This window comes from Macaca thibetana, chromosome 3 (genome assembly GCF_024542745.1).
Source record: "Macaca thibetana thibetana isolate TM-01 chromosome 3, ASM2454274v1, whole genome shotgun sequence".
In the NCBI taxonomy this organism is placed as follows: Eukaryota; Metazoa; Chordata; class Mammalia; order Primates; family Cercopithecidae; genus Macaca; species Macaca thibetana.
The window spans coordinates 2361956-2387623 of record NC_065580.1 but is presented as its reverse complement, the minus strand read 5'-3'; the positions used below and the strand labels follow the sequence as shown (position 1 = coordinate 2387623).

At 48.0% G+C, this 25668-nt stretch overlaps 1 protein-coding gene across 1 annotated transcript; it reads left to right on the top strand.

The window, feature by feature from the left end:
* On the top strand, positions 1–24217 carry NOM1 (nucleolar protein with MIF4G domain 1). The gene is made up of 11 exons (XM_050785717.1): positions 1–1002; positions 3118–3245; positions 4685–4880; positions 10532–10855; positions 13147–13257; positions 14006–14173; positions 14913–15034; positions 17513–17645; positions 18192–18323; positions 20285–20394; positions 20728–24217. Exons 1-11 carry the CDS (start codon positions 10–12, stop codon positions 20900–20902), a joined length of 2592 nt encoding a protein of 863 aa, XP_050641674.1. The 5' UTR covers positions 1–9; the 3' UTR covers positions 20903–24217.
* Positions 24218–25668: the final 1451 nt, after the last annotated feature.

Sequence of the window (25668 nt, the reverse complement as noted above, 5' to 3'; positions counted from 1 at the left end):
TCTCGAAAAATGGCAGCGTCCAGGAGCACAGGAGAGGCCGGCCCGGGCTGCTCCCGTGGACGCGTGGTCCGCATGAAGCGCAAAGTGGGGCGCGGGCCGCGCCGCGGTCCAGGCGGCGGTGGGGAGAAGGCCCTGAAGAGACTCAAACTAGCGGTGAAGGAGTTCGTGCACGCGACTTCGGAGGGCGAGGCTCCCGAGGGTTGCGGGGGACGCGGCGACCCGGTGCGCTTCCGCCCGGGAGGGAGAAAAAGTCGCAAGGAACTGAGGAAGGAGAAGCGGCACCTTCGGAAAGCACGCCGGCTGCTGAGGACGGCGGGCCCCGACGAGGGTCCCGGCCCGGGAGGCCGAAGCGGAGCCGAAGAAGCGAGCGGTCCCCGGCAGGACACGGAGGAGCGCGCCCGCCCAGCCCCTCGTCGGGACCCCTCGCCTCCCAAGGAGCCGCGGCCGTCCCGGGTCAAGGCCAAGGCCACGGCGCCCACCGCAAAGACTAGACCCTCCGCAGCCGCCACCGCCGCTGCCCGAAAACGGGCGCTTCTAGCGGCCAACGAGGAGGAGGACCGAGAGATCCGAAAGCTGGAGCGCCGCCTCGGCTTGAACAAGCGCAAAAAGAAGGACGGCAGCAGCTCCGTGCCGCTGAGCTTTGCCCGCGACGGGCTCGACTATATTCTGGGAGCCCTGGAGTCTGGGAAAAATAGCGGCTTGTACGACAGCAGTGGGGAGGAGGAGGAGGAAGATGCCGGACAGTCACTCCCCGAAAGTGACTTAGAGAGTGACTCCCAGGACGAAAGTGAAGAGGAGGAGGAAGACGTAGAAAAGGAAAAAAAGGCGCAGGAAGCAGAAGCAGAAGCGCAGAGCGAGGACGACGACGAGGATACAGAACGGCAACAGGGGGAAGAAAAGGAAAAGGGAACGCAGGAGAAAAGGAGGGAGAAGAGAGTCCGTTTTGCAGAAGATGAAGAAAAGAGTGAAAATTCCTCGGAGGACGGTGACATAACGGATCAGGTATCGTGTGACCACTCTAGGCCCTCTGGAATTTCCTTCAGAATAACGGGGCGGGGAGGAGGGCGTGAGACAGAAATGACACAGACTTGGTGCCTTGATAATGGTTTCAGCTGAATGTGAGTAAATCGAGTACGTTACTCTATTCGGTCTTTCATGTTTTTAAATTTTCATAATGTAAAGTTGAGGGAAAAAGCAATATAGAGACATTTTTATCCCGGGGACTTCAGGGCTGTCTCCACAGTGCGGCGTCTTCATTCTGTGTTTACCGGCCCAGGTCTAAACCTGTTAACCCCACCCCATCTGTTCAGGCCTCTTTCAAGTATCCGAGGACATCTGCCGTGCCCGACTTCTAGAGTGAATTTTCTTTTTTTCTTTTTCTTTTTTTTTTTTTTTTTTTTTTTGAGACGGAGTCTCACTCTGTCGCCCGGGCTGGAGTGCAGTGGCCGGATCTCAGCTTACTGTAAGCTCCGCCTCCCGGGTTTACTCCATTCTCCTGCCTCAGCCTCCCAAGTAGCTGGGACTACAGGCGCCCGCCACCTCGCCCGGCTAGTTTTTTATATTTTTTAGTAGAGATGGGGTTTCACCGGGTTAGCCAGGATGGTCTCAATCTCCTGACCTCGTGATCCGCCGGTCTCGGCCTCCCAAAGTGCTGGGATTACAAGCTTGAGCCACCGCGCCCGGCCTCTAGAGTGAATTTTCTAAAACCCAAAGCTAAGATACAGCACTCCCCTGGATAAAGTACAACATTGAATTAAAGATAAAGTTCACGCCTGTAATCCCAGCACTTTGGGAGGCTGAGGCAGGCGGATCATTTGAGGTCAGGTGTTTGAGACCAGCCTGACTAACGTGGTGAAACCCCGTCTCTACTAAAAATACAAAAAATAGCCGGGCGTGGTGGCAGGCGTCTGTAATCCCAGCTACTTGGGAGGCTGAGGCTTAAACCAGGGGGGCAGAGGTTACAGTGAGCCGAGATCGCGCCACTGCACTCCAGCCTGGGCAACGGAGCCAGACTCTGTTTCAAAGAAAAAAAAAGTTCAGAATCCAGGATGTAGCAATCAAGGCTTCCATGGGCTGTCCTCTTGCATATTTTATCTCAGCGTTCTTTTGCATGTAGCTCATGGTTGGAGGCAGCTGTATGGAATTGCCTGCATTTCCTTCTCCCCACATCGCACTAGTTCTGTGTATATAAATATTCAGCTTTTATGTATACACATATTCTTTGTTGAACCAGGTTTAAACTCTAGCAGTGGGGATCGTGCCTTACAAATGTTGGTGTCATTAATGATTTGCAAACACCACCACTCCCCTTCATAATTTAGGAAATAGCGAGCTGGGTTTTTTGTTTGTTTGTTTGTTTTTGGTTTTTTTTTTTTTGAGACTGAGTCTGGCACTGTCTCCTAGGCTGGAGTGCAGTGGTGCAATCTCGGCTCACTGCAAGCTCCGCCTCCCGGGTTCACGCCATTCTCCTGCCTCAGCTTCCCAAGTAGCTGGGACTACAGGCGCCCGCCACCATGCCCGGCTAATTTTTTGTATTTTTGGTAGAGACGGGGTTTCACCGTGTCAGCCAGGATGATCTCGATCTCCTGACCTTGTGATCCGCGCGCCTCAGCCTCCCAAAGTGCTGGGATTACAGATGTGAGCCACAGCGTCCAGCCGGTTTTGATTTTTATCATATAAACTTAGATACTACTTTTAAACAAGTTTGAAATTATTTTTAGGACACTTTTCCTCCAAAACTAGTGGTATGTTTAGTTTAGGTGTTTGTATGCTACTGTGCCTGCAGTAAATGAAGGCCGAGCGAAAGCGCAGTAGATAGGGCTCTGCTGGAGTTGAGCAGATGCCGGAGGTGCACAGCTAGGTCTGAAGAACTGCGCAGGGGAAAACGAGATGACGAAGTGTGTTATTAATAGCATTAATGGAAATGATGACATGCACAGCCTGATGAGTGGAGTGTTTACCCTTATACTAAGCACTCAATAAATCCGATGTATTTAAGCAGCAATGATCAGTAGCAGCTTCCACCAGTTCTTGGGAATTTAATATTTAAATGCACATGTGGCAAAGAAAAAAAACAGGATTTGGTCAGTGTAAATTTTTTGTAATTCTCTTTTCAAGCGGAGTCTTCGTGAAAGTGGTGAAAAGTACATCCCACCTCATGTGAGGCGAGCTGAGGAGACAGTGGACTTCAAGAAACAGGAAGAACTAGAAAGGCTGAAGAAACATGTAAAAGGTTTACTTAACAGGTGACCTTGCAGTATTGTTACACTGTATCACTTAAAGAGGTTGTCTGTTTTCTAAAAATGTAGGAGTTATCCCAGCAATTCAAATAGAAGTGATGGGGACAGTCAGTTGGATCCTTTCTGTTCTTGTCTTGATGCACCCAGACCCATACCTGGAGAAGGAGAGGATACCCAACTGTTGGATACTTTGAATCCCTGCAGGGTTTGAGAGCAGCCCCAATGCCCACATGGTTATTCTGAGAAGCAGGAAGGAATAGGGCAGAGGTTCTTTGTGTGTCTAAGGACAGTGTTGGAAGGACTGGCCGTGTCCCCTCTGCAGGAACACGTTCACCTGGTCTTCCATCCCCCTTACTCATTGCTCATGGCTGCATTTTGTTGTTACCCACTTTAAGAACAGAACTTTAAAAAACTGATTGGAAACCATACCGGTGGGGCTTTGTCAGTTACGCGTGCCCATCAGCTCTTTGGTTTTGAGGGTGTATGCGTGTGATTTTTTTGAGATGGAGTTTTTGCTCTTGCTGCACTGGGTGGAGTGCAATGGCGCGATCTTGGCTCACTGCAACCTTCACCTCCCGGGTTCAGGTGATTCTCTTGCCTCAGCCTCCCGAGTAGCTGGGATTACAGGTATGTACCACCACGCCAGCTAGTTTTGTATTTTTAGTAGAATTGGGGTTTCTCCATGTATGTCAGGCTGGTCTCAAACTCCCGACCTCAGGTGATCCACCTGCCCCAGCCTCCCAAAGTGCTGGGATTACAGGCGTGAGTCACCGCACCCAGGCAGGTCTGTGTAGTTTTATCACATCAAGATCCGAGTTACAACCACTGCAATCGAGATAAAACTCACCACCATTTCTCTCCTGCTGCCCCTCCGTGGCCTCACCCACCCCCTTGTATTGCTTTTTGTTTCCTATTATTTACTGTAAACCTCTGTTTTAATGTTGAGTTCTGTATTAGCACAGGTGCACAATGAATAACCTTCCACGTACATGTGTATGTAGTCTCCCTGCTACCCGTTCAAACAGAGCAGCCTTTTCTAGTGTTAGGAACTAAGGATTTCTATGCCACCTAAGAAATAAAAAGTTAGCATTTTTTCTAACAGCACATCCTAAGTCTGGACCCTGCCTATGGGGATATCAGGTCAGGATATTCAGGGGAGTGTCCTCACGTATGTTTCTGTAGACTTAATCCAGGGTATGCCTCCGTGTGGCCACATTTCATCTTGTGAAGACAGCAGTTACATTGTTTTGGGATTCCAGAATATTATGTGGTTATGAATAATATATGCTGGGTTATTGGGTCAATATAAGAATAGTTAAGGGGTCAAAAGTGTACACAAAAATAGCATATATTGTTGGTATGGATAACTTTTTAATTTTTTAAAATCGAACTGAAAATTCCTAATGGGAAACATTGTTGCTCTCTGTCTTTACAATTCTCTGCAGGTTGAGTGAACCCAACATGGCTTCCATCAGTGGGCAGCTGGAGGAGCTGTACATGGCCCACAGCAGGAAGGACATGAATGACACCCTGACCTCCACCCTCATGGGTGCCTGCGTCACCGCCTCAGCCATGCCCAGCAGACTGATGATGGAGCATGTTCTCTTAGTCGGCGTCCTTCACCACACCGTTGGAATCGAGGTACAGTTGTACCTTTCTCCAGGCTGTCACCAGTGTCTCATGGCGATTATTTTAATGATAGGCTTGATAAGTGCATCACTGTGTGCTGTGGGTGGTTCTTGTGTTAATTCCTTTTTGTTCTGAATAAATACTACATTGTCTATGTCATGTAGTTGTAAACAGCATTCAGGAAGTACTTGATTTTGCTTAACTTTGCTTTTTTGTTCTGTCCTTTTTTTTTTTTTTTTTTTTTTTTTTTTTTTTGAGACAGGGTCTCAGTCTGTCATCTAGGCTGGAGTGCCGTGGCATGATCACAGCTGCAGGCTCAGGTGATCCTTCCACTTATCCTCCAGAGTAGCTGGGACTGCAGGTGCACACCACCACGCCTGGCTGATTTTTTTTGGCCGGGGTAGAAGTGGAGTCTCACTCTGTTGCCCAGACTGGTGTCAAATTCCTGGGCTCCAGTGATCCTCCTGCCTTGGTCTCTCAAAGTGCTGGGATTGCAGGTGGGAGCTGCCATGCCCAGCCCTGTTCTGTCTAGCCTAGCATGTCTTTTATGTTAATTTTCTTCTGGACTGACGTCTCAGATGTGCCTTCATTTCCTTTGCACTTCTCCCTTAACACTGATTTATTTCAGATGTTTGGAAGATAATGGTTGGTGTGGTCTCACTACTGAGGTGTTGGTATTGATGGGAGATGTGAGAGCACTGGGGCGTGGAGCTACCTGGACGTGTTCAGGGAGGCCTGGTGCCCTTTCTGTGTTGTGGCCCTTTCTCATGAGTGAAGTGGGCTTTTGTCGGGATTGAACTGAACAGTGTACAGAAAGCATCTGGCACCTGACAGGTGCTAAGTAAATGTCCGCCCCACCCCCACATCCCTTTCATGTTCTTCTTGCTCCATGACCCTGGTGGTTAAAGTCAGGGAGGCTCTTTGGTGATGGCCCAGGTTCCACAGTCACTGCCCTCTTCTGGGCCTGTTCTGTCTTAATTGAATACAGGAAAGTCATAACCCTCCCAGTCAATATTGCAGTCCCCCAAGGGAGCTGATTTCAGGTGTGTTGAAGGAAATCAGTCCAGTTAAAGGAGTTTGTTTTGAGGTAGGTGAACGAATGGATGGTTGGGTCAGTGAGGCTTAGTTTTCCCACGATACAGTATTTAACTGCAAATGCAGTGTTTAACCCATTTGGACCTTTAAATGATACAGTCTCTTTTGATGGTGGTTCTTATTTTTTGCTTTCTGACAGCTATACTCCAAAAAATAGGCCATTGCAGCACAGCATCCTTAAAAGTCCAATTCCCTGGTGTACGTTTATATACTTTTGTCTCCTTTTCATCTTTGATCCCAAAGTGTCCCGGTGAGATCAGGACAGACATTTACTGAAGCCTGCTTTGCAGTGCAGCAGGCTAAGCCGCTGAAGCGCTGTGTGAAACTCCGAGATCACGTCTTGTTAAAAGTACACAGAACTTGTTTTCTGGTCTCCTAGGCAAGCGTGCTTTCTACTGCAATGCTAGTCACATTCACTTCATGTTTATATTATTTTCTCTCAATTATAATCTTAACAGTTATCTAGAGTCTTACTAAGTGGGGCTCTCCAAAGCTTGCTTTAAGATGCACAGATTTGCCAAAATGAATTAGCCTTCTTGTCACTGGGGCTTCTGTGCTGAAGGTGGTGTGGGGTGGGTGGAGATGCTGCCTGAGCACAGAACGTGCTGTACCGGCACGGTCTGTGTCACTTAGATGAGCTTGTGCCTCCGAGTCTTCCTGTGTCCAGTCCTTAAGGTCAATGAGTTAGTTAATGTAATAGGCATAGGAAAGAGCTAGCCCACAGTAAGTGCTCATTGAAGGCTCATTATTTACGTACAGAAGGAGATTTTTGTGTTGAAATTCTGCTGTTCGTTTGGCTGGCTTTTACTACCACTGCAAAGTTCTTTGCTGTTGCTGGATAATTTTCTGATCCACATTTTTCCACGTCTAGCAGTAGTCGCATGGTGGCAGCTTTTTGAAAGGCGTGTGGAGCATTAGGAAGCTGAGGACAGGAGAGAGGGGCACAGGCTGAGCGTCTGAGTGCAGGAGTCTTCTCAGCTACCTGGGTCATCTCAGATACGAAAACCTGCACCAGCTGGGGCCGGGCGCGGTGGCTCACGCGTGTAATCCCAGCACTTTGGGAGGCCGAGGCGGGTGGATCATGAGGTCAGGAGATTGAGACCGTCCTGGCTAACACAGTGAAACCCCGTCTCTACTAAAAATACAAAAAAAAATTAGCCGAGTGTGGTGGGGGGAGCCTGTAGTCCCAGCTACTCGGGAGGCTGAGGCAGGAGAATGGCGTGAACCCGGGAGGCAGAGCTTGCAGTGGGCTGAGATCGCACCACTGTACTCTAGCCCGGGCGACAGAGCGAGACTCCATCTCAAAAAAAAAAAAAGTCTGCACCAGCTGCTTTGGGAACCATCTTTTGTTGTTTATTTTTTATTTCTAAGAGCTCTCCTCATTTTCATGTATGAGAACTGGGGAGTCCGTTTTCTTGTCATTACAAAGTGACGGAATCACTGGGTGCCATTCCCGGGCCCTGTGATTACCATAATCAGGGCCATTCTGTGACTTCTTGGTGCCTCCCTGTCCTCCTAGAGGACACTGGTGTGCTTCAGCTGACTTAATCGTCAGAATGATCTTAGTGCAGGCAGTATATCAGTGAGTTACAGGAAAAGCAGTAGACCCTGACCACCCACAGCACATCAGGAATTTACTTGATTGGAAAACATGAGATTATTGGGCCTACTTTCATTTAAACCTTTGCTAATTGCATGAAGGACAGTGAAATGACTTGTTCTGAGCGGAAGTCGTTACGGTACTTTAGTTAATGACATCCACGGAAACTTTGCCAGCATGTGATGCGCTTTCAGGGCATTGGCTCCATTCAGCTGTCTTCAGTGCTGTACTGAGAAAAACATTCTGTGTTAAAGACGTTGGTGTCAGCTGCTGAACTGCTTCTGTAAGTCCTTTAAAACTCAAAAACCCAGTCTACGTATATTCGTGTTAAAATTTCCACGTCGGAATTAACATAAAGGATGTGCTTGAATAACTTTACCAACATGAATTTTACTTACATTCTTAAATGTTATGCTGTTATATTTAATTTGAAGACGTTAAATGGAACTTCAGATTTAGAATTTTGAGAAATTTTGATGTAATTTACATAATTGAAAACATATGGCCGGGCGCGGTGGCTCACGCCCGTAATCCCAGCACTTTGGGAGGCCGAAGACGGTGGATCATGAGGTCAGGAGATCGAGACCATCCTGACTAACATGGTGAAACCTCGTCTCTACTAAAAATGCAAAAAATTAGCCAGGCGTGGTGGCGGGCGCCTGTAGTCCCAGCTACTTGGGGGGCTGAGGCAGGAGAATGGCGTGAACCTGGGAGGCGGAGCTTGCAGTGAGCCGAGATGGCACCACTGCACTCCAGCCTGGGTGACAGAGTGAGACTCCGTCTCAAAAAAAAGAAAACATACTTGAAGATGGCGCAGAAAGCGAAGAAGGAAACTCCTGCCCTTCCTAAAGCCGAAGCCAAAGCGAAGGCGTTAAAGGCCAAGAAGACAATGTTGAAAGGTGTCCACAGCCACAACATACTTGAATATGTTTTATGCCTGAATTTTTATTGATGTCTGCAGAATTCTAATTTACTTTTAAAAATTATATTTGAATATAATCTAGTAGCCATAATAGAATGTGTCTTCCAGTTTATCTTCATTGAAGGGGCTTAAATTGGAAACTACAGTTTTCTCAGGTCTTTACAAACTGAAGTGTATATCTAGTCCATCAGAGCTAGCCTCCAGTAAGTCACTGTGGCCTTCTGCCAGTCTGTTGCCTTTCTCTGGATTCTTCTAGCACTGATTTTTTTGCAGTCTAGCAATGATGTCTGCGTACTTCCCCATTACACTCAAGCCTGTCTGGTGGATCTCAGCCTTGCCTGCAATTTTCACTGACACCCTTACATCTCCATCCAGTCCTGTCTGGATGACTCCTGTTGAAGCTTAATAACCACTGAGCTGGTTTTGTCCAGATCCGCTAGGTTGCTGTCCCTCACGTAGTTCTTGGTTACCCAGACCGAAAACCTGGGAGTCACAGACCCTTCAACTTTTACAGCCAGTGTCGTGCACTGCCATGCGTCACTGTGGTGCCCAGCCCCTTCATCTCTGGTCCAGCGCAGCTGCGTCGTTTAGGCCATCATCTCGTGGCTGGGCTGTGGGGGCCACTCTGTGTCACCACCATGTCCCTGCTTCCACCTTTTCCCTCCAGTCCTAGCTTAAGTTGAGATTTGAGAGAAAATGATGACACGATAGTGTTGCCGGCAAGATTGAAAACTGCTGTTTCTGCCTTGAAGTTTTGTTATCTCTGTTTTACACACTGAAAAAACAGGGGTCCAGGAACTTGCTGAAGACCACACAGACCCACTTCCTGGTCTTCTCATCCTTCAGTCCACAGTTATGGAATTCGGGATAGAATGTACCAGAACAGCACAAGGAAAACACTTAGGCCTTGCTTAGCTCCACCAGGCCTGGCAGTTCCTCGCCCCAGTTCCGCCCCTCAGGGCAGTGTCTGGTTTACCTGCTGGTCCCCCTCAGGGCCCAGTGCCCCTCAGACCACTGGCTGAGCCAAGTGAGTATATTCACAGGCTACCTTAGTGCCAGAGACTCAGCCCTGGGAAAGTAGGGCTCTCCTCTGTGGCACCTGGGGCCCTTCCAGAGGTTATTAAGTACCTGTCTATTTGGCAACCTCTGATATTCAGAATGTGTCGCATTTTTCTATTTTAGAAATCACTTGTATTGCTTCCTTGCAAGAAATTAATTTGGGGTAAAAATCTGCAAAAAATCTTTTAAGAAATGAGTATTGTTAGGTAGTGGAACTTTTTTTTTTTTTTGGACACAGAGTCTTGCTCTGTCACCCAGGCTGGAGTGCAGTGGTGCGATCTCAGCTCACTGCAACCTCCACCTCCTGGGTTCAAATGATTCTCCTGCCTCAGCCTACCGAGTAACTGGGATTACAGGCATGTGCCACCACGCCCTGCTAATTTTTTTTTTTTTTTTTTTTTTTTTTTTGGCATTTTTAGTAGAAACAGGGTTTCACCGTGTTAGCCAGGATGGTCTTGATCTCCTAACCTCGTGATCCACCTGCCTCAGCTTCCCAAAGTGCTGGGGTTACAGGCGTGCACCACCCCGCCTGGCTAATTTTTTTTTTGTATTTTTAGTAGAGACGGAATTTCACCATGTTAGCCAGGATGGTCTCAATATCTTTGACCTCGTGATCCGCCCACCTCCGCCTCCCAAATTGCTGAGATTACAGGCGTGAACCACCGCACCCGGCCAGTAGTGGAACATTTTTAGGATGTAGATGTATTTTTAACATCATTTTTAACAGTTTTATTTTTCCCAAGGAGTCAGAACGGCTGCTGGCCAAACAATGCCCGTTTGTTGTTGATATTAACAAGAGGAAGGTGCCCTTGCATCCAGGCTGGGGTACTCTGGCTGGCTGCTCTGGGTTGATGAGGGATGCCTTGTTGAAATGCTCTGCCTTGTGGACACTTTGTTAATTTAGAAAGTGCCAGTTCTGTGTGTTGAAGGAGAAAGGAAGGTTTCTAGGAATAACATAATCATCTTTTTTCTGTTCGGTTCTTTCAGGTTGGTGCCCACTTTCTGGAGGCGGTGGTGAGGAAGTTCGATGCCGTCTATAAACATGGAAGCGAAGGGAAAGAGTGTGACAACCTGTTCACCATCCTCGCCCATTTATACAACTTCCACGTGGTTCAGTCTCTCCTCATCTTCGACATTTTGAAAAAACTGATTGGAACTTTCACCGAAAAAGATATTGAACTGATCTTGTTAATGCTGAAAAACGTGGGTTTTTCGTTGAGAAAAGATGATGCTTTATCACTTAAGGAACTGATCACTGAAGCCCAGACCAGAGCCAGCAGGGCAGGCAGCGAGTTTCAGGACCAGACCAGGGTACGCGTGCGACACTTGATCTGCTTCCTAAGTCCCTAAAGCCCACAAACTGGCCAGAACCTAGAAATCAGTATCTGGGGTAAATATTACACTCTTCCTTTCCTAGTGATTTCCGTTTCTTCTGTCTCGTCCCGTTTTCTGGCTTTAATATGTGAATGAACCTTGTTCCTTTACTAAGAACTCAGAAAATATTTTGTGAATTTAAAAATTGATTTATGTAACATTCATTTATGCAAAACATATTTACCAAGGAGGCCACAGGACCTGGGACTCTAGGGTAAGCCTGGGTTGGACTTTGGGCTCTGCCACTTGACAGCAGCATAACCTGGGTCTTCTTAGCCTCAGTTTCCCCCTCTGTAAGACAGGAACTGATCACAGCTCCCACCTTATGTGCTGTTCAGATGATGGGATGGGTGGAAGCGTGTGTTCCTGAGAAACCCTTTGGGGAAGAACCTGAAAAGGGTTAGTGTAAGTGCCTGGAGGGGCTCTCACAAGAGAAAAAGGCAGAGTCCAGGTCTCTGGACCCTTGTTAATTATTGCAGAGAATCGAGGATTTATCCTGGGGGCCTCAGAAGGGTCCCAGCAGCTGAATGACAGGTTGGAGTTTTCCTTCTGATGGTCACTTTGACTCCAAGATAGAAAGAGGTGTGAGGTGGTCGGAGTCAGGAGGAGTTTTGCAGGAGCTGGGGAGTAGGTGGTGGCAAATGTCGGGATCGTGGCAGCAGGTGTGGACATGGGCGTCAGAAGTGACTAGACCTCGTGTGGATTGGGGTGAAGGGAAGGACGGCTCGGGGTCACCTGTCGGGCACAGGGGACCGTGCAGGAGGAGGTGAGGATTCGGAAGGACAGGCACCTCCGTTTTGGAGAGACTGGGTTAGCTGTGAACAAAGTGGGCTGAAGGGATTCGGGGCTGCTCTTGTAGAGTGGGTCCTGGGAGCCATGGACGTGGGTGGACTTGCCTGGCAGGGGGCAGGCTGTGAAGAGGACCTTCAGGTTAAGGAGCACTGACGTTTAGCTGCAGGGAGGAGGGAGAGCTGGCAGGTGAGAAGGAAATGAGGATGGTCCCAGGAGCCGGGGACCCCTAGTGTCCCCAGGAAGAATTCATGCCCGTGTGGGATGCTGAGGACCAGCAAGAGGAGGAAGGGATTTGCTTTTTGGGCTGAATTGTGACAGCGGTCCTTACTGGCTTATCCTGGTCACCAGAGAAGCCAGTCTGAAGAGGAGGGGCCTGGAGAAGGGAATGGGAGCAGCGGGTTAAATGGTGGTTTAAAATGGAGAATAAGACAGAAAGTATATTAGTGGCCACCTAGAGCTGGGGTGCTGGCTGGGGAGTCGGGGAAACGGGGAATGGTTGTTAATGGGCTTGGAGTTTCTCTTCTGGGGTGATGAGAAAGTTCTGAAATTGACTGTGGTGATAGTTGCACAGAATGTACTAAAAGCCACCTAATTGTATACCTTACATGAGTGAGTTTTATGGTATATGAATTCTGTATCAATAAGAAGTTGACATTTGGGGACATCTCAGAGGGTATGTGGGAATTCTTTGTGCTGTTCTTGCAACTTTTCTGTAAGTATGACATTACTTCCAGTTTTAAAGTTTAAAAAATTACAAGGCCAGTGGTAGGAGAGAAAATGTCCAGAGCAGGTCACTGGAGGCCAGGGTGGGAGCAGGAGTGCAGTAGGGGCCAGGGCGGCCGAGGAGGTGTGGACGGTGCGGAAGGGCGAGGTGTGTGGCGAGCAGAAGGGAAAAGTGAGATCTCTGGGGAATTTGGGTTCCCACTTGACGTTGAGGGACACATTTCTGTTTTGAGGTATTGTGTAGCCCTGAGTAAGCGGCTGAGACTAGTTTAGACCGCCTCTACCTAACGGCCGTCCTGACTTTGTATGGTGGCAGTGGCGGCCATGTGCATCAGGTGTGGTCGATTGACTTTGTATCGTGGCAGTGGCGGCCATGCGCATCAGGTGTGGTCGATTGACTTTGTATCGTGGCCGTGGCGGCCATGCGCATCAGGTGTGGTCGATTGACTTTGTATCGTGGCAGTGGCGGCCATGCGCATCAGGTGTGGTCGATTGACTTTGTATCGTGGCCGTGGCGGCCATGTGCATCAGGTGTGGTCGATTGACTTTGTATCGTGGCCGTGGCGGCCATGTGCATCAGGTGTGGTCGATTGACTTTGTATCGTGGCTGTGGCGGCCATGCGCATCAGGTGTGGTCGATTTCTTGCCAACTTGAATGGGCCGTTTAGACTGTTTGAAATGATGGACTTCCAATTTTTTCATTTTTCTTGAAGATTCGGTTTATGCTAGAGACGATGTTGGCCCTGAAGAACAATGACATGCGCAAAATTCCAGGCTATGACCCCGAGCCTGTGGAGAAGCTGAGGAAACTGCAGAGAGCTTTGGTAAGTCAAGGAACTTTCAGTTCTGCTTTGCTCAGAGCTTCCCTGTCAGCATGAGCCTGTCGTGAAAATCAAGAAATAGTCAGACCTGCAAGTCAGGGCGGTGTCTGGTGAGTGAGAGCGCGCTCAGAGGCAGAGTGAAGGCTGCTCGGTTTTCCTCGGGGGCTCTCCCAGTGGTCTGGGCGCGCTCGTGCAGAGTGTCCGTGCTCGGGGAAGCCCATGTTGGGCGAGCGTCCTCTTTGCCTCGCCCTGGGTGCTGAACTTAGGCTGCATCATTGGATCATCCGATGCTTTAAGAGAAGGCCGGGTCCCCACCTGGACCAAGGAAATCGGATGACGCAGGTCCTTGGACCATCTCTGACATGCAGCCAGGATGGAGACCGAGCAACTCCCTGCCAGAGTGAGTCTTTCAGCCCCTGTCATCTCAAGTCCAAATCGTCCTTGACCCAGGCTCTTCCAGGCGTGTGCTGCCCTGCCACTGAGCCTGAGGCAGCTCTGTCACTTTCGCCTGTTGGGGCAGCTTTCCAAACAACGCGTTTGGGGTGCTGGACTCTCAAACACAAAACACCGAGTTTACTGCTAGTTTTGGCATTTTTCCAAACAGGTTAATCATCCCAATTGCCAGTGAATCATCCAGTATTCCAGTATTCATGCACCAGAAATGTCATGGTCAAAAACAAAGCCACCAGGGATGGAAGTACAGAATATGAACCAATTAAAAGTGTTTCATTAGCTCTTCTCTCTTAATCAGGTCCGCAGCGCCGGCTCGGGTTCTGAGACTCAGCTTCGCGTCTCCTGGGACAGCATCTTGAATGCGGAGCAGACGGGTCGCTGGTGGATTGTGGGGTCTGCCTGGAGTGGGGCCCCAATGATCGACAACAGTCACCATACACACCTGCAGAAGCAGCTTGTGGGGACGGTAGGGACGCCCATGCTCAAAGCTGCCAGGCAGTGGCACCTCCCTGTGTGGTGTGTGGTCACAGCTTTACCTGGAACAGCTCTCTTACTGTTCTTGAATGGTCACTGAAATGTACAAGGTTTATTTGGAGGCCTAATAGAAATTGCTATTAATATTACATTGTGATATAATTATTCTGTTTCTGTTGTATCTTTTTACTGGACTTTAAAAGATCTGAAAGTTGAATGACGTGGGGCAGGGGAGTGCATGAGGACCCGAACGCTCACGGGGCAGGAGCCCATTGCTGAGACCCCTCGTGCTGCCCTGCCTGGGCTGTGCATTCTAGGCCACAGGCCATGGATTTCACATTGTGGAAATTCAAGTCCATTTTTCACCCAGACTTCCCTCGTTACCCCCTCGTGTCCTTCCCTGTCCCAGATTCTGTGTCACTTGTGGTGGTCACGGTTCCCCAGGCTCTGCCAGTGACTGGCTCTCTGCTTTATTCATTGTCACTTGCCCTGAGGTTGAACCGCAACTGAGAAGCCTCCCCCATGAGTGTTTTCTCCCCCAGCGGCTGTGGCTTCCCTGTGTGTCCCCCTTGCACAGAGGGGCGTTGCCCGAGAGTGAACGTGGTGCTGACGCTCATCTGCCCACATAGACCTCACAGTTGGATTCAGTGACACTGAAGTACAGTATGGTATCTCTCAGGAAGCAGTTTCCATGGAGACGTGTATGACTTGTCCATTCATCGTGCTTCCAGGTCAGCTCAAAGATCCTAGAACTCGCCCGGAAGCAGAGGATGAACACGGACATCCGGAGAAACATATTCTGCACAATAATGACAAGTGAAGATTTTTTGGATGCTTTTGAAAAGCTTCTGAAGTAAGCATTTGTGTACACATTTTGACCTATTAATGAGATGCTGTAAAATAAGTAAGTTGATTTGCTTTTTGAGTTTTGGGTGACTGAGTCTGATGCTGCTTAGGGAGGACGGGGCTATTCTTGTGACCATCCGCTCACGCTGTTGGATTCGTGCATCCCTGGGTTAGTCATCTTGTTCCTATTAATTTGCCTCTAGTAGTTCCTCGTTAGAACATTTAATGATATATAAAGATTGGGGGTTTTGGGGTTTTTTTGAGACAGGGTCTTGCCGTGTTGCTCAGGCTGGAGATTGAGGAGTTTTGACTGAAAGTACCAGATAACCTTGTCAGTGGCTGTTGGTTGTCATGAATTGCTTAAAAATATATAAATCTTCATAATAAAGCTATTCTGATTCTTCATTTAAAACTTCCTGGTATAGTTTCTATAATTAGTTGTAATAAGATTTTAAAGATCCTATAATCCCAGCTACTTAGAAGGCTGAGACAGGAGGATCACTTTAGCCCAGGAGTTCAAGACCAGCTTGGGCAACATACTGAGACCCCATCTCGTTAAAAAAAATTTTAAATGTACCTGTGTAGTTTTATGAGATACTTCTAAGTAATGTAATGTTAATACATATTCTTTTATTTGCTTCAAACTAGGATGAAATACAGGGAGAACATGATTCGTTTTAGGATTCTGATAATTAGGGTTTTATTTTCTAAACTGGGGTGCCTGGTTGAAGTCCTGAGCTTCCTCTGCCTCTCTGTGGCCTTGCTGTTTTGCTGAATACGTCCCGTCTCGCTAGTTACCCTTTGTCTCTAAAAGGGCTCTTTTGAGGAGAGCCCTTATTCCCTAGTCAGCGGGTCTGGCTTATCCTTTGTACTCAGAAGGACTTCTTTTATTTCTTGTCTGGTGGACTTCATGTTTTGAAATTTTTGGCCTTTCAAACTACGTTTATTAAACAATAGTTTTTCCCACTGTTCATCAAAATCATGAGTTATAAATCTGAGCTTTTAATCAACATGAATTGATAATAAATGCAGCCAAAACTCAGTTGGTTCTTTGGGCTGCCTGCACCGCCTTCACGTGAGTGCTGTCCGTGGGGCTGTGCCGTTTGCAGTGGAGTAGGTGCTTCTCTCCTAAGATACAGAGTGTCTGCCTCTGTGCAGGGGCGGCAGCCTCAGCCGTATTTGGATCTCACCAGAAACTGGAAGCAGCCCACATGCCCCTCAGTTGGGGAAAGGATAAACCATGAGACGCCGTCTAAGGGATACTTACTACTTAGCATCACGAGGGGCAAACTCCCAAGGCCCCAACAGCACGGTGACTCTCGAGTGGATTCTGCCAGCGCAGGACGCCACCCTGCCTCGAATCTGTGTGGCAGAGGCAGAACTAGAGGGACAGAAGCAGATTAGCGGTGGCCCACGGCAAGGGGGGCTCACGGCCCCAGGTTCTCGCAGCAGATTAGCGGTGGCCCACGGCAAGGGTGGCTCATGGCCCCCAGTTCTCGCGGCAGATTAGCGGTGGCCCACGGCAAGGAGGGCGCACGGGCCCAGGTTCTCGCGGCAGATTAGCGGTGGCCCACGGCAAGGAGGGCGCACGGGCCCAGGTTCTCGAGGCAGATTAGCGGTGGCCCACGGCAAGGGTGGCTCATGGCCCCGGGTTCTCGCGGCAGATTAGCGGTGGCCCATGGCAAGGGGGGCTCACGGCCCCAGGTTCTCGCGTGCGATGGAGAGTTCTGTTTCGGCAGTGCCAGCGGTGACATGACTATATGGGCTTATCCACACTCACAGGACTCTACACTGCAAAGGATAGGTTTTACTGTGTGTGAGCTCTAACTCAAGTTTTACAAACGATGGCGGGCGCCCTGGCTCACGCCCGTAATCCCAGTACTTTGGGAGGGCAAGGTGGGTGGATCACCTGAGGTCAGGAGTTCAAGAGCAGCCTGGCCAACATGGCAAAACCCCATCTCTACTAAAAATACAAAAATTAGCTGAGAGCGGTGGTGGCATCCGTAATCCTAGCTCCTCGGGAGGCTGAGGCACAAGAATCGCTTGAACCTGAGAGGTGGAGGTTGTCGTGAGCCGAGGTCACACCACTTGCACTCCAGCCTGGGTGACAGAGCAAGACTGTCTCAAAAAAAAGAAAGAAAGAAAGAAAGAAACTGTGAAGTCATTGCCGTAGCAGGAACCAGCTCTGAGGGCGCACACGATTGAGGCTGTTTATTGTCAGCCGGGCACAGCTGTCGACTTTTGCAGCTGGCGGGGGACCCTAGATGGTCTTGTCTCCTCTGACATTTTGTCAGATTGTAGGATAAGCTGAGGACCGGAGAGGTTGTGATGGGGCTGGGCCCGTAGCTGGTGTCTGCCGCCGCGTCCACCTGGCTCGCCCCTCACCAGACCTTTCCAGGCGGGAAGGAGTTCCCCTGACAGGTATCAGCCATTAAGCTTCGGAGGTCGAGCGATGTTCCAGTCATTGCTGTTCTCTGTTTTCTAGGCTTGGACTTAAGGATCAGCAGGAGAGAGAAATCATTCACGTTCTCATGGATTGCTGCCTTCAAGAGAAAACCTACAATCCCTTCTATGCTTTCCTGGCTAGCAAATTCTGTGAATATGAAAGGAGATTTCAGGTAGCTTAGTGCAGAGGCACCAGTTACATCTGCTGTACTGTTTTTTCTACACATGCTGCCTGGCTCAACCCACCTGCAAAGGAGTTCCCCACGTCAGGAGGCCCCTGATAGCCCGGTCACGTGGTCCATGCTGGCTGCCAGGCCATGTTCACTGGGAGCAGAAGTGGGAGGGCTAGAGGGGAATGTCAAAGGTCCACCATGTCCTCATGTCGCCTGCTCCTGCCACAGTTGCAGGCAGTGTGTGGCCAGGCCAGCAGGAGCACCTCGCCGGTTCACAGTGCCCCAGTCTCTTCTGATGTCACTTGCTGTGGCCTTTTCCTTAGAATGTTCTGTTGGTATCTGCTGATTTGGGGGGAAAACTGCACCAGGAAGAGATTTTTGTGAAGCTGTTTGGGACTATGCTCCATAGGAAAGGACAGTAAGGCCGCCACTAAAAGTCTTGATGTTTAGAATATTAAAAATAAGATAATAAGAAAATACCTTTAGGTTATGTTCTTAGTGATGTATTATCATTTACCTTTTTTCTCCTTTTAACTATGATACTAGATGACTTTCCAGTTCAGCATATGGGACAAATTTCGGGACTTGGAAAACTTGCCAGCTACGAATTTCTCTAATTTGGTTCATCTGGTGGCCCACTTGTTGAAGACAAAATCTCTTTCGCTTTCCATCTTAAAGGTTGGTGTAACGTGTGAAAATACTGAAAGCAGTGGAAATGGGGGTGTAATTGTTTACATCAGGTCCTGTTGCACCAGCGTGTTCTCTTCGGTTCTGATTCATCTGGAAAGTGCCTGCGTTATCGTAGCCAGCACAGAAAATGGCCAGACTAACAGGCGCTACAAATTGACCTGGTAAATGAAGGCACCGCTGCAGTTCTTTTGCTAAGCTGAGTGAATCTGTTTTGGGGTTTGAGGTTAATTTGCTGGTCCTAATTATAAAATCCTGAACTAGTCACTGTTAGTGAGGAGAAGAGTGGACGAAGTAGGGCCTGGTGTCCCTAGAGGTGAGGTGAGTTTGCTCGCTTCGATGTAAGTTGTTTTAAAACTGCAGGCTTTCTCCTGCCCTGCTGTGTTTTGGGACTTTTTAGTGAACCATGAAACATGGACATCTTTTTTTCTTTTTCCCCAAGATGGAGTCTCGCTCTGTCACCCAGGCTGGAGTGCAGTGGTACGATCTCAGCTCACTGCAACCTCCACCTCCCGGATTCAAGTGATTCTCCTGCCTCAGCCTCCCAAGTAGCTGGGACTACAGGCACCTGCCACCACACCCAGCTAATTTTTGTATTTTTAGTAGAGACGGGATTTCACTGTGTTGGCCAGGCTGGTCTGGAACTCCTGACCTTGTGATCTGCCTTCCTCAGCCTCCCAAAGTGCTAATATTACAGGCATCAGCCACTGTGCCCGGCTGAAACCTAGACATCTTATAAGTTGGGGTTTGATGTGGGCCAGTAAGGCTTGGATTGTAGGACCAATAGACTCTGAATAGCCTAAAAACTTTGGATCGCCTGGGGGGCAATGGGAAGTGAAAAGCAGAGCAAGTTGAGGGGCGTTGACTGCAGCGGCCTGGACCCACAAGACGGCTGCAGCCTCAGCTTCCCGTGTGTTTCTGTGTGTCCTGTGCAGTTCATCAGCATGCCCGCTCCAGTGCACCCTGCGTCCCTTGCTGTGTCAAAGTGTCCAAGTTTGGCCACTATACTGAAAATGAGGGCACCGAGCCTTACGCCAAATCCTGACAACTGGAATAACTTGGATCATGGCGGAGGCATTGCTCCCCCTCTGCTCCCCTGCCTTGCCTTTTGCTGACTCAGGCATCGTGCTCATCGTGGAACAGCATGGATACTACCGCGGATGAGCGGGAGAGGCGTGGCAGGAGTGCGTCCTTTGGCGTAGAGCTTTAGAGATGCCCCCAGCCCCACCCCGCCCCCCCGGGCTGCTCTCATTCCCAGTATCTCTGTGTTTCCGCCATGCTTTGTGGTCTCGCTGTGTCCCCGGGTCTGCAAGCGCCTGTGATGGTGTTTGGCTGCGGACCTCCCTGTGGGTATCCTTCCCGTCACCATGCATTTAGTCCCCTCCTCAAGCTCGCTGACATTCAGCTAAGATTGAAGTGGGTCCATGCTGGCGCCCATGAGTCTGCTGTGGGTAGCATCCTACTGTATACGTATGCCTCAGTTTACATACTTATTTATCCCACTGATCCATGTTTAAGTTATTTCTGATTTTTTGATAGTTTTCTAGGAGAGAGAGATACATGTATTAGTCTTCTAAAAGTAAATTTTTTATATATATAGTTTTAATTAGGGGATGGGTACTTTTGCGAATGGAGGTAATTTATGGTTCAGTTCTAGATACTGAGTTTCTGATCCATAAGGTGTATGCCCCGGGAATTCCACTTACTGCTGAGTTGTTCTCAACGGTGATTGTGGCCGGCCACACCTCTGCCAGCAGTGTATAGGGATTCCCAAGGCCCACATCCTTGCCAACAGGTGCTCATTTCTTAGCTCTGGAAATAGCTTCTTAAATCAGTAGTAGAGTAGGGGAGTGGGGGAGATTAATTTTTACTCTAATTAAACTATAATTACAAATCATTGAAAAGGTTGGCTAAATCAGTGTAACTATTTTTCTCTATGTCCTGACCATTAGGTAGTTGAATTCAGTGAATTGGACAAACCCAGAGTCCACTTTTTACGAAAAGTATTAAGTATCCTATTAATGGAAACAGAAATTGAAGACCTCAGTTTAATTTTCACAAGGTATGTGCCCCACCCTTTCTGATGAGACATGGAAGAGAAATAAAGAGGTTGTTTTCACTTGTGTTAATTTAGAAACACAAGGTTATACTACATGTGTAGCTTAATCTTTTCAGTTTTATTTTTAAGCTAGTATGCATTAGATCTGGGGAATAGAAATTTGTCTACTAGCAAACTAACAATGATTGGTAATAATAAAATATGTTAAGAAGTTCTTAATTGAGAATTCTGTTTTTAAAAGAAACTGGTTATGTCTCACTATTCGAGATAACCCAGGATTGAGATCTAGGAGAGGCCAGCTCAGCCCTGACATGTGTTTATACGATTCCTTTCCAGAGTATCTGACAACCCAAAGCTGGGGATGTTACGTGAGGGTTTGAAGCTTTTCATCAGCCACTTCTTGCTAAAGAACGCACAGGCCCACAGAAGCGCCGACGAAGCCAATGTGCTGCGAGAGAGAGCTGACCTTGTGACAAAGTGTCTGCAAGGAAAAGCTTCCCTGAGAATGTAGTCAGGGAAAGAAGGAAGGCAGGTGGCCCTTTGACTATAAAATGTCCTTTGTAAACCCAAAGCTTTATTCTGTTGCCTGCGTGTGAACGTTTGGTAGAGCTATATCATTGTCTATTACTGTATTATTATTTTGAGATAATTTTTTGATCTAAGGTTTTATTGTTTGTATTTCAAGCCGTTTTCAAATAACTATATCTTGGGGGTGAGAGGAGAAGGAGGGAGGGAAAAGGGGGTTCAGGCGCACTGGACAGGGTTCTCTAAGCAGTGAGGCTGGTATGTGTGATTGTCTTAAAATTGTTTAATAGGTATGGCCGAGCGTGACGGCTCACGCCTGTAATCCCAGCACTTCGCAAGGCCAAGGCGGGTGGATCACTTGAGGCCAGGAATTTGAAACCAGCCTGGGCAAAACCCTGTCTCTACTAAAAATACAAAAATTAGCCAGGCATGATGGGACATGCTGGTGATACAGTTACTGAGGTGGCTGAGGCACAAGAATTGCTTGAATCCTGGAGGTAGAGGCTGCAGTGAGCCAAGATTGTACCACTGTACTCCAGCCTGGGCTGGACAATGAGACTGTCAAAAAAAAAAAATTAATAGGTAAAATAGGCCACTAGAGGGTGCAGTTATGAAGAACTTGATGAGGTTTTTACCTTTTTAAAATAATTGGTTAAAAGTTCAAAAACCATCAGTTAAATGTGATTCTTCTTTTGAGACCGAGTCTTGCTCTGTCACCCAGGCTAGAGTGCAGTGTAGTGTAATCTTGGCTCACTGCACCCTCCGTCTCCCGGGTTCAAGCAATTCTCCTGCCTCAGCCTCTCTAACAGGTGGGGCTACAGGCGTGTGCCACCACGCCCGGCTAGTTTTTGTATTTTAGTAAAGATGAGGTTTCACCATGTTGGCCAGGCTGGTCTTGAACTCCTGACCTCAGGTGATCCACCCGCCTCGGCCTCCCAAAGTGCTGGGATTACAGGCATGAGCCACTGCGCCCAGCTTAAATGTGATTCTTGATATTGTTTTAAGTATTTGGGATGCAGTTGAACTTTGGCAAAGTCAGTCGACATAAGCCCTGTGGATGTGGCCTTATGTAGACTGTAGTGCAGACAGGCGCTTTTCATCATTCGTGTGACATTCCCACACGGTTGAAGGTATTCATCTCACCAATTCCAAATTGTAAATGTTCTTAAGCAACTCTGAGGTCACCAAACAGTAGTCATTTGACTGTTAATAGGTGCTACTTGCTTGCAAGGATTTGGAGATGTAAACATGAAGAAAATATAGTTATTGCCTGCAAAGAATTAACATTTATCCAGTGAGAGAAACAAACACACCCCACTCACTAAGTATGGAAAACTGATTCCGGGAGGAAGCAGAAACGTCCCTAGATACCAGCACGTATTGCAGATACCCAAATGTTTATTGTTTTCCCAGCGCTTCAGTTTTGCTTTTCCTTCTCAAATGCTGCAGACTCAACTTAAATTTTACCTTTGATTGTTGAAAAAAGTCACTAAGATGTGAATACAGAATCGACATTGAGAAGTTGTATAAACTCACCAGTCCAGCAGCACTGTCCTCCTCAGAGTGGTCCTGTTGGGCAGATGGGCACAGGTGCTGTGATGTCACTCCTGCGCAAAACACCCGCTTTGTGGCACTTGCAGATACTCTGTATGTATTTTTAAGAGAGAGACAGGCTCACTCTGTCCCAGGCCGGAGTGCAGTGGCATGATCATAGTTACTGTAGCAAATTCCTGGCCTGAAGCAATCCTTTTGCCTCAGCCTCACGGATAGCTAGGACCACAAGCAGTAGAGACAAGTTCTCCCTGTGTTATACAGGCTGGGCTTGAACTCCTGGCCTCAAGTGATCCTCTTGCCTTGGCCTCCCAAACACAGGGATTATAGGTGTGTGAGCCTCTGTGCCTGGCCTTAGATTTTATTTATCCGTGCCCTATAGCAGTTTGTGTTTGGAAATCGTGATGTGAAGCCATCAGTGTCTGTGCATATCCCTAAACTAATGGTTTAAGCTTTGAAGCATGTGCAAGCAACATGAACAGCTGAATACAGAAAGTAACTCGAAGCAGCCCAGAGACTGTGTCGTCCCTACAGACTTCCTAACCCTGCATTCAGCAACATCATTCAACCCGAGGCCAGATCCAAACCCTGTGTCTTCTGGCGGGTTCTGAATTTAGAGGACAAATAAGGTGACAGGTACTAAGAGAAGAGTGAATTAAGTGAAAATCTTCCCTTTGTTAAGGAGCTTTTTAACAAGAGCGTCTTTGCTGGGCGGTGATTGGGATATAACAGATCAGTTCTACTGGACGTGTAGCTTGATGGTGAAATAAGGAGCTTGGGCTAAGGAAAAATCAACACACTGCTTCCTTCCTCAAGAAGGTCTTACTATGAAGAAAAAAATGTCAGTTGAACTAAATTGTGCTTTACACCACTGTTGATTTGCATTCTGATGCAAGCCCCCGACCTCACAGACCAAGAGGATCCCTGGCCGCCTGTGAATGGCCCACGTTTGAGTAGCACTAACGTAAGTGATGTGAGTAGGAATTAATTATGGGTGCAGCTACTAGGATTGGGAAGAACTGTCACGGCAGTGGCACCGCCTGATTTCATTATTATCAGCTACGGTTTGCATTTAGTGTATGGCAGATTGCCTGTAAGTCTGTACATTTTAACAACATATGGGGCCAGGCACGGTGGCTCGCGCCTGTAATCCCAGCACTTTGGGAGGTTCAGGCGGGCAGATCACTTGAGATCAGGAGTTCGAGACCAGCCTGGCCAACATGGCAAAACCCCATCTCTACTAAAAATATAAAAATTAGCTGGGCATGGTGGCAGGCACCTGTAGTCCCAGCTACTTGGGAGGCTGAGGCAAGAGAATCACTTAAACCTGGGAGGCGGAGGTTGCAGTGAGATCTCTGCTCACTGCACTCCAGCCTGGGTAACAAGAGTGAAACTCTCTCAAAAAACAAACAAAAAACCAATATATATGGGCTGTTAGATAGTAATTATAATTTAGTTTAAATAGTAAATAAGTACATCTTGACTAAAAGCTATGAATTCAGAATTGCTTTTAAATATGTAGGGTTATTTTTGAAATGTATTACAGTGCAATTGAAAATACACTTAAAATACTGCAGGATGCTGAGTACTCAGTGTTATGTATGAACTTGTGGACTTTGCAGTGCAGGTTGAGAACTGCTAATGTATAGAATGACTGAACAGTTGTCTTAGGGAATCTCATTTTTAGAGGTGTAAGGAACAAACTTTAAAGTATTGAAATGTGTAAATAAAATGTATTTTTTATATTTTGTTTAGAGTAACAGTGAATGTTTATTTTGAAAGACCAGCTTGGCCAGGCACGGTGGCTCACGCCTGTCATCCCAGCACTTGGGGAGGCCGAGGCGGGTGGTCATCTGAGGTCAGGAGTTCGGGACCAGCCTGGCCAACATGGCGAAACCCCTGTCTCTGCTAAAAATACAAAAATTAGCCGGGCACAGTGGCGGCCGCCTGTGAACCCAGCCCCTGGGGAGGCTGAGGCAGGAGAATTGCTTGAACCCAGCGCGGGGAGGTTGCAGTGAGTTGAGATCGCATCACTGCACTCCAGCCTGGGCGAAAGAACAAGCCTCCATCAAAAAAAAAAAAAAAAAAAAAAGCTTCGGTGGTATACTGAGGTCTATACCTGTTCTTTACCTTTTAAAGAAGGCTTCTGAGCTCTATGATTTAGGAAGAAAGATTCATTCTCTCTAGCCCCAGAGAGACAGAAAGCCCAGGAGGTGGAATGTTAGCCACTGGAGAACTTGGGGGGTTATGCGGGTGAAGTGTGTCCTTGTAACTTTTCTGTAAGTGTATAATTGTTTCAAAATAGATTTTTTGAAAGCATTCATAATTCAGAACTCATTCTATAAAAATCTAGAACATACTATTCTTTTACAAAAATAATTAAGCAAACTGATTCGAATCACCTTTGCCTCCTTCGTAAAAAATTGCCTAGGCCTTAGCGTAAACCTGCCAAGATTTACCTTCACTTTAGGGGAGGTTGGTTTCCTTCAGCTTGGTCAGGTGACTGCCTCGGCTCCCTGTCGAACTCCCCTCATTGGCAGGGAGGGAGGGAGAGCTGGAGAACGGAAGGAGGGAAGGTCCTGTCATTCACCGCGCTCAGGGGCTTCAGTATCAGGAACTGCACTGATGGGCTTGGTGTCAGTGGGTGTCCAAATTATCCAGGCACCTGCATCCCTTTAGGGTTGAATAGAGTGTATAGGAGTGAGCCAGAAGATGCCAGCAGCCTCCCCCTCTCCCCGCTGTGGCAGGCATCCCAAGGGCCAGGTCAGGTTCATTCATTCTCTTATTTTTTTTTTTTGAGGCAGAGTCTCACTCTGTTGCCCAGGCTGGAGTGCAGTGGTGTGGTCTCGGCTCACTGCAAGCTCCACCTCCCGGGATCAAGTGATTCTTCTGCCTCAGCCTCCTGAGTAGCTGGGATTACTGGCACGCGCCTCCACACCTGGCTCAGTTTTGTGTTTTTAGTAGAGACGGGGTTTCACCATGTTGGTCAGGCTGGTCTCAAACTCCTGACTTTGATCCGCCAGCCTCGGCCTCCCAAAGTGCTGGGATTACAGGCGTGAGCCACGGCGCCCGGCTCATTCATTCTCTTGTAGGTAGCTGGGCCCAGATTTTTTTTTCTGAACCACTTGGAAGTTGCGTCATCAAATCCCTTCACGCCTAAATGCTTTTGTATGTCTTTCCTAAAAACAAGAACATTTACTT

Coding starts and splice junctions, on each gene's coding strand:
- NOM1 (XM_050785717.1), top strand. CDS start 10: ATGGCAGCGTCCAGGAGCACAGGAGAGGCCGGCCCGGGCTGCTCCCGT. Junction 15,035..17,512: donor GCTTTTGAAAAGCTTCTGAA/GTAAGCATTTGT, acceptor TCTGTTTTCTAG/GCTTGGACTTAAGGATCAGC. Junction 17,646..18,191: donor AATATGAAAGGAGATTTCAG/GTAGCTTAGTGC, acceptor CTATGATACTAG/ATGACTTTCCAGTTCAGCAT.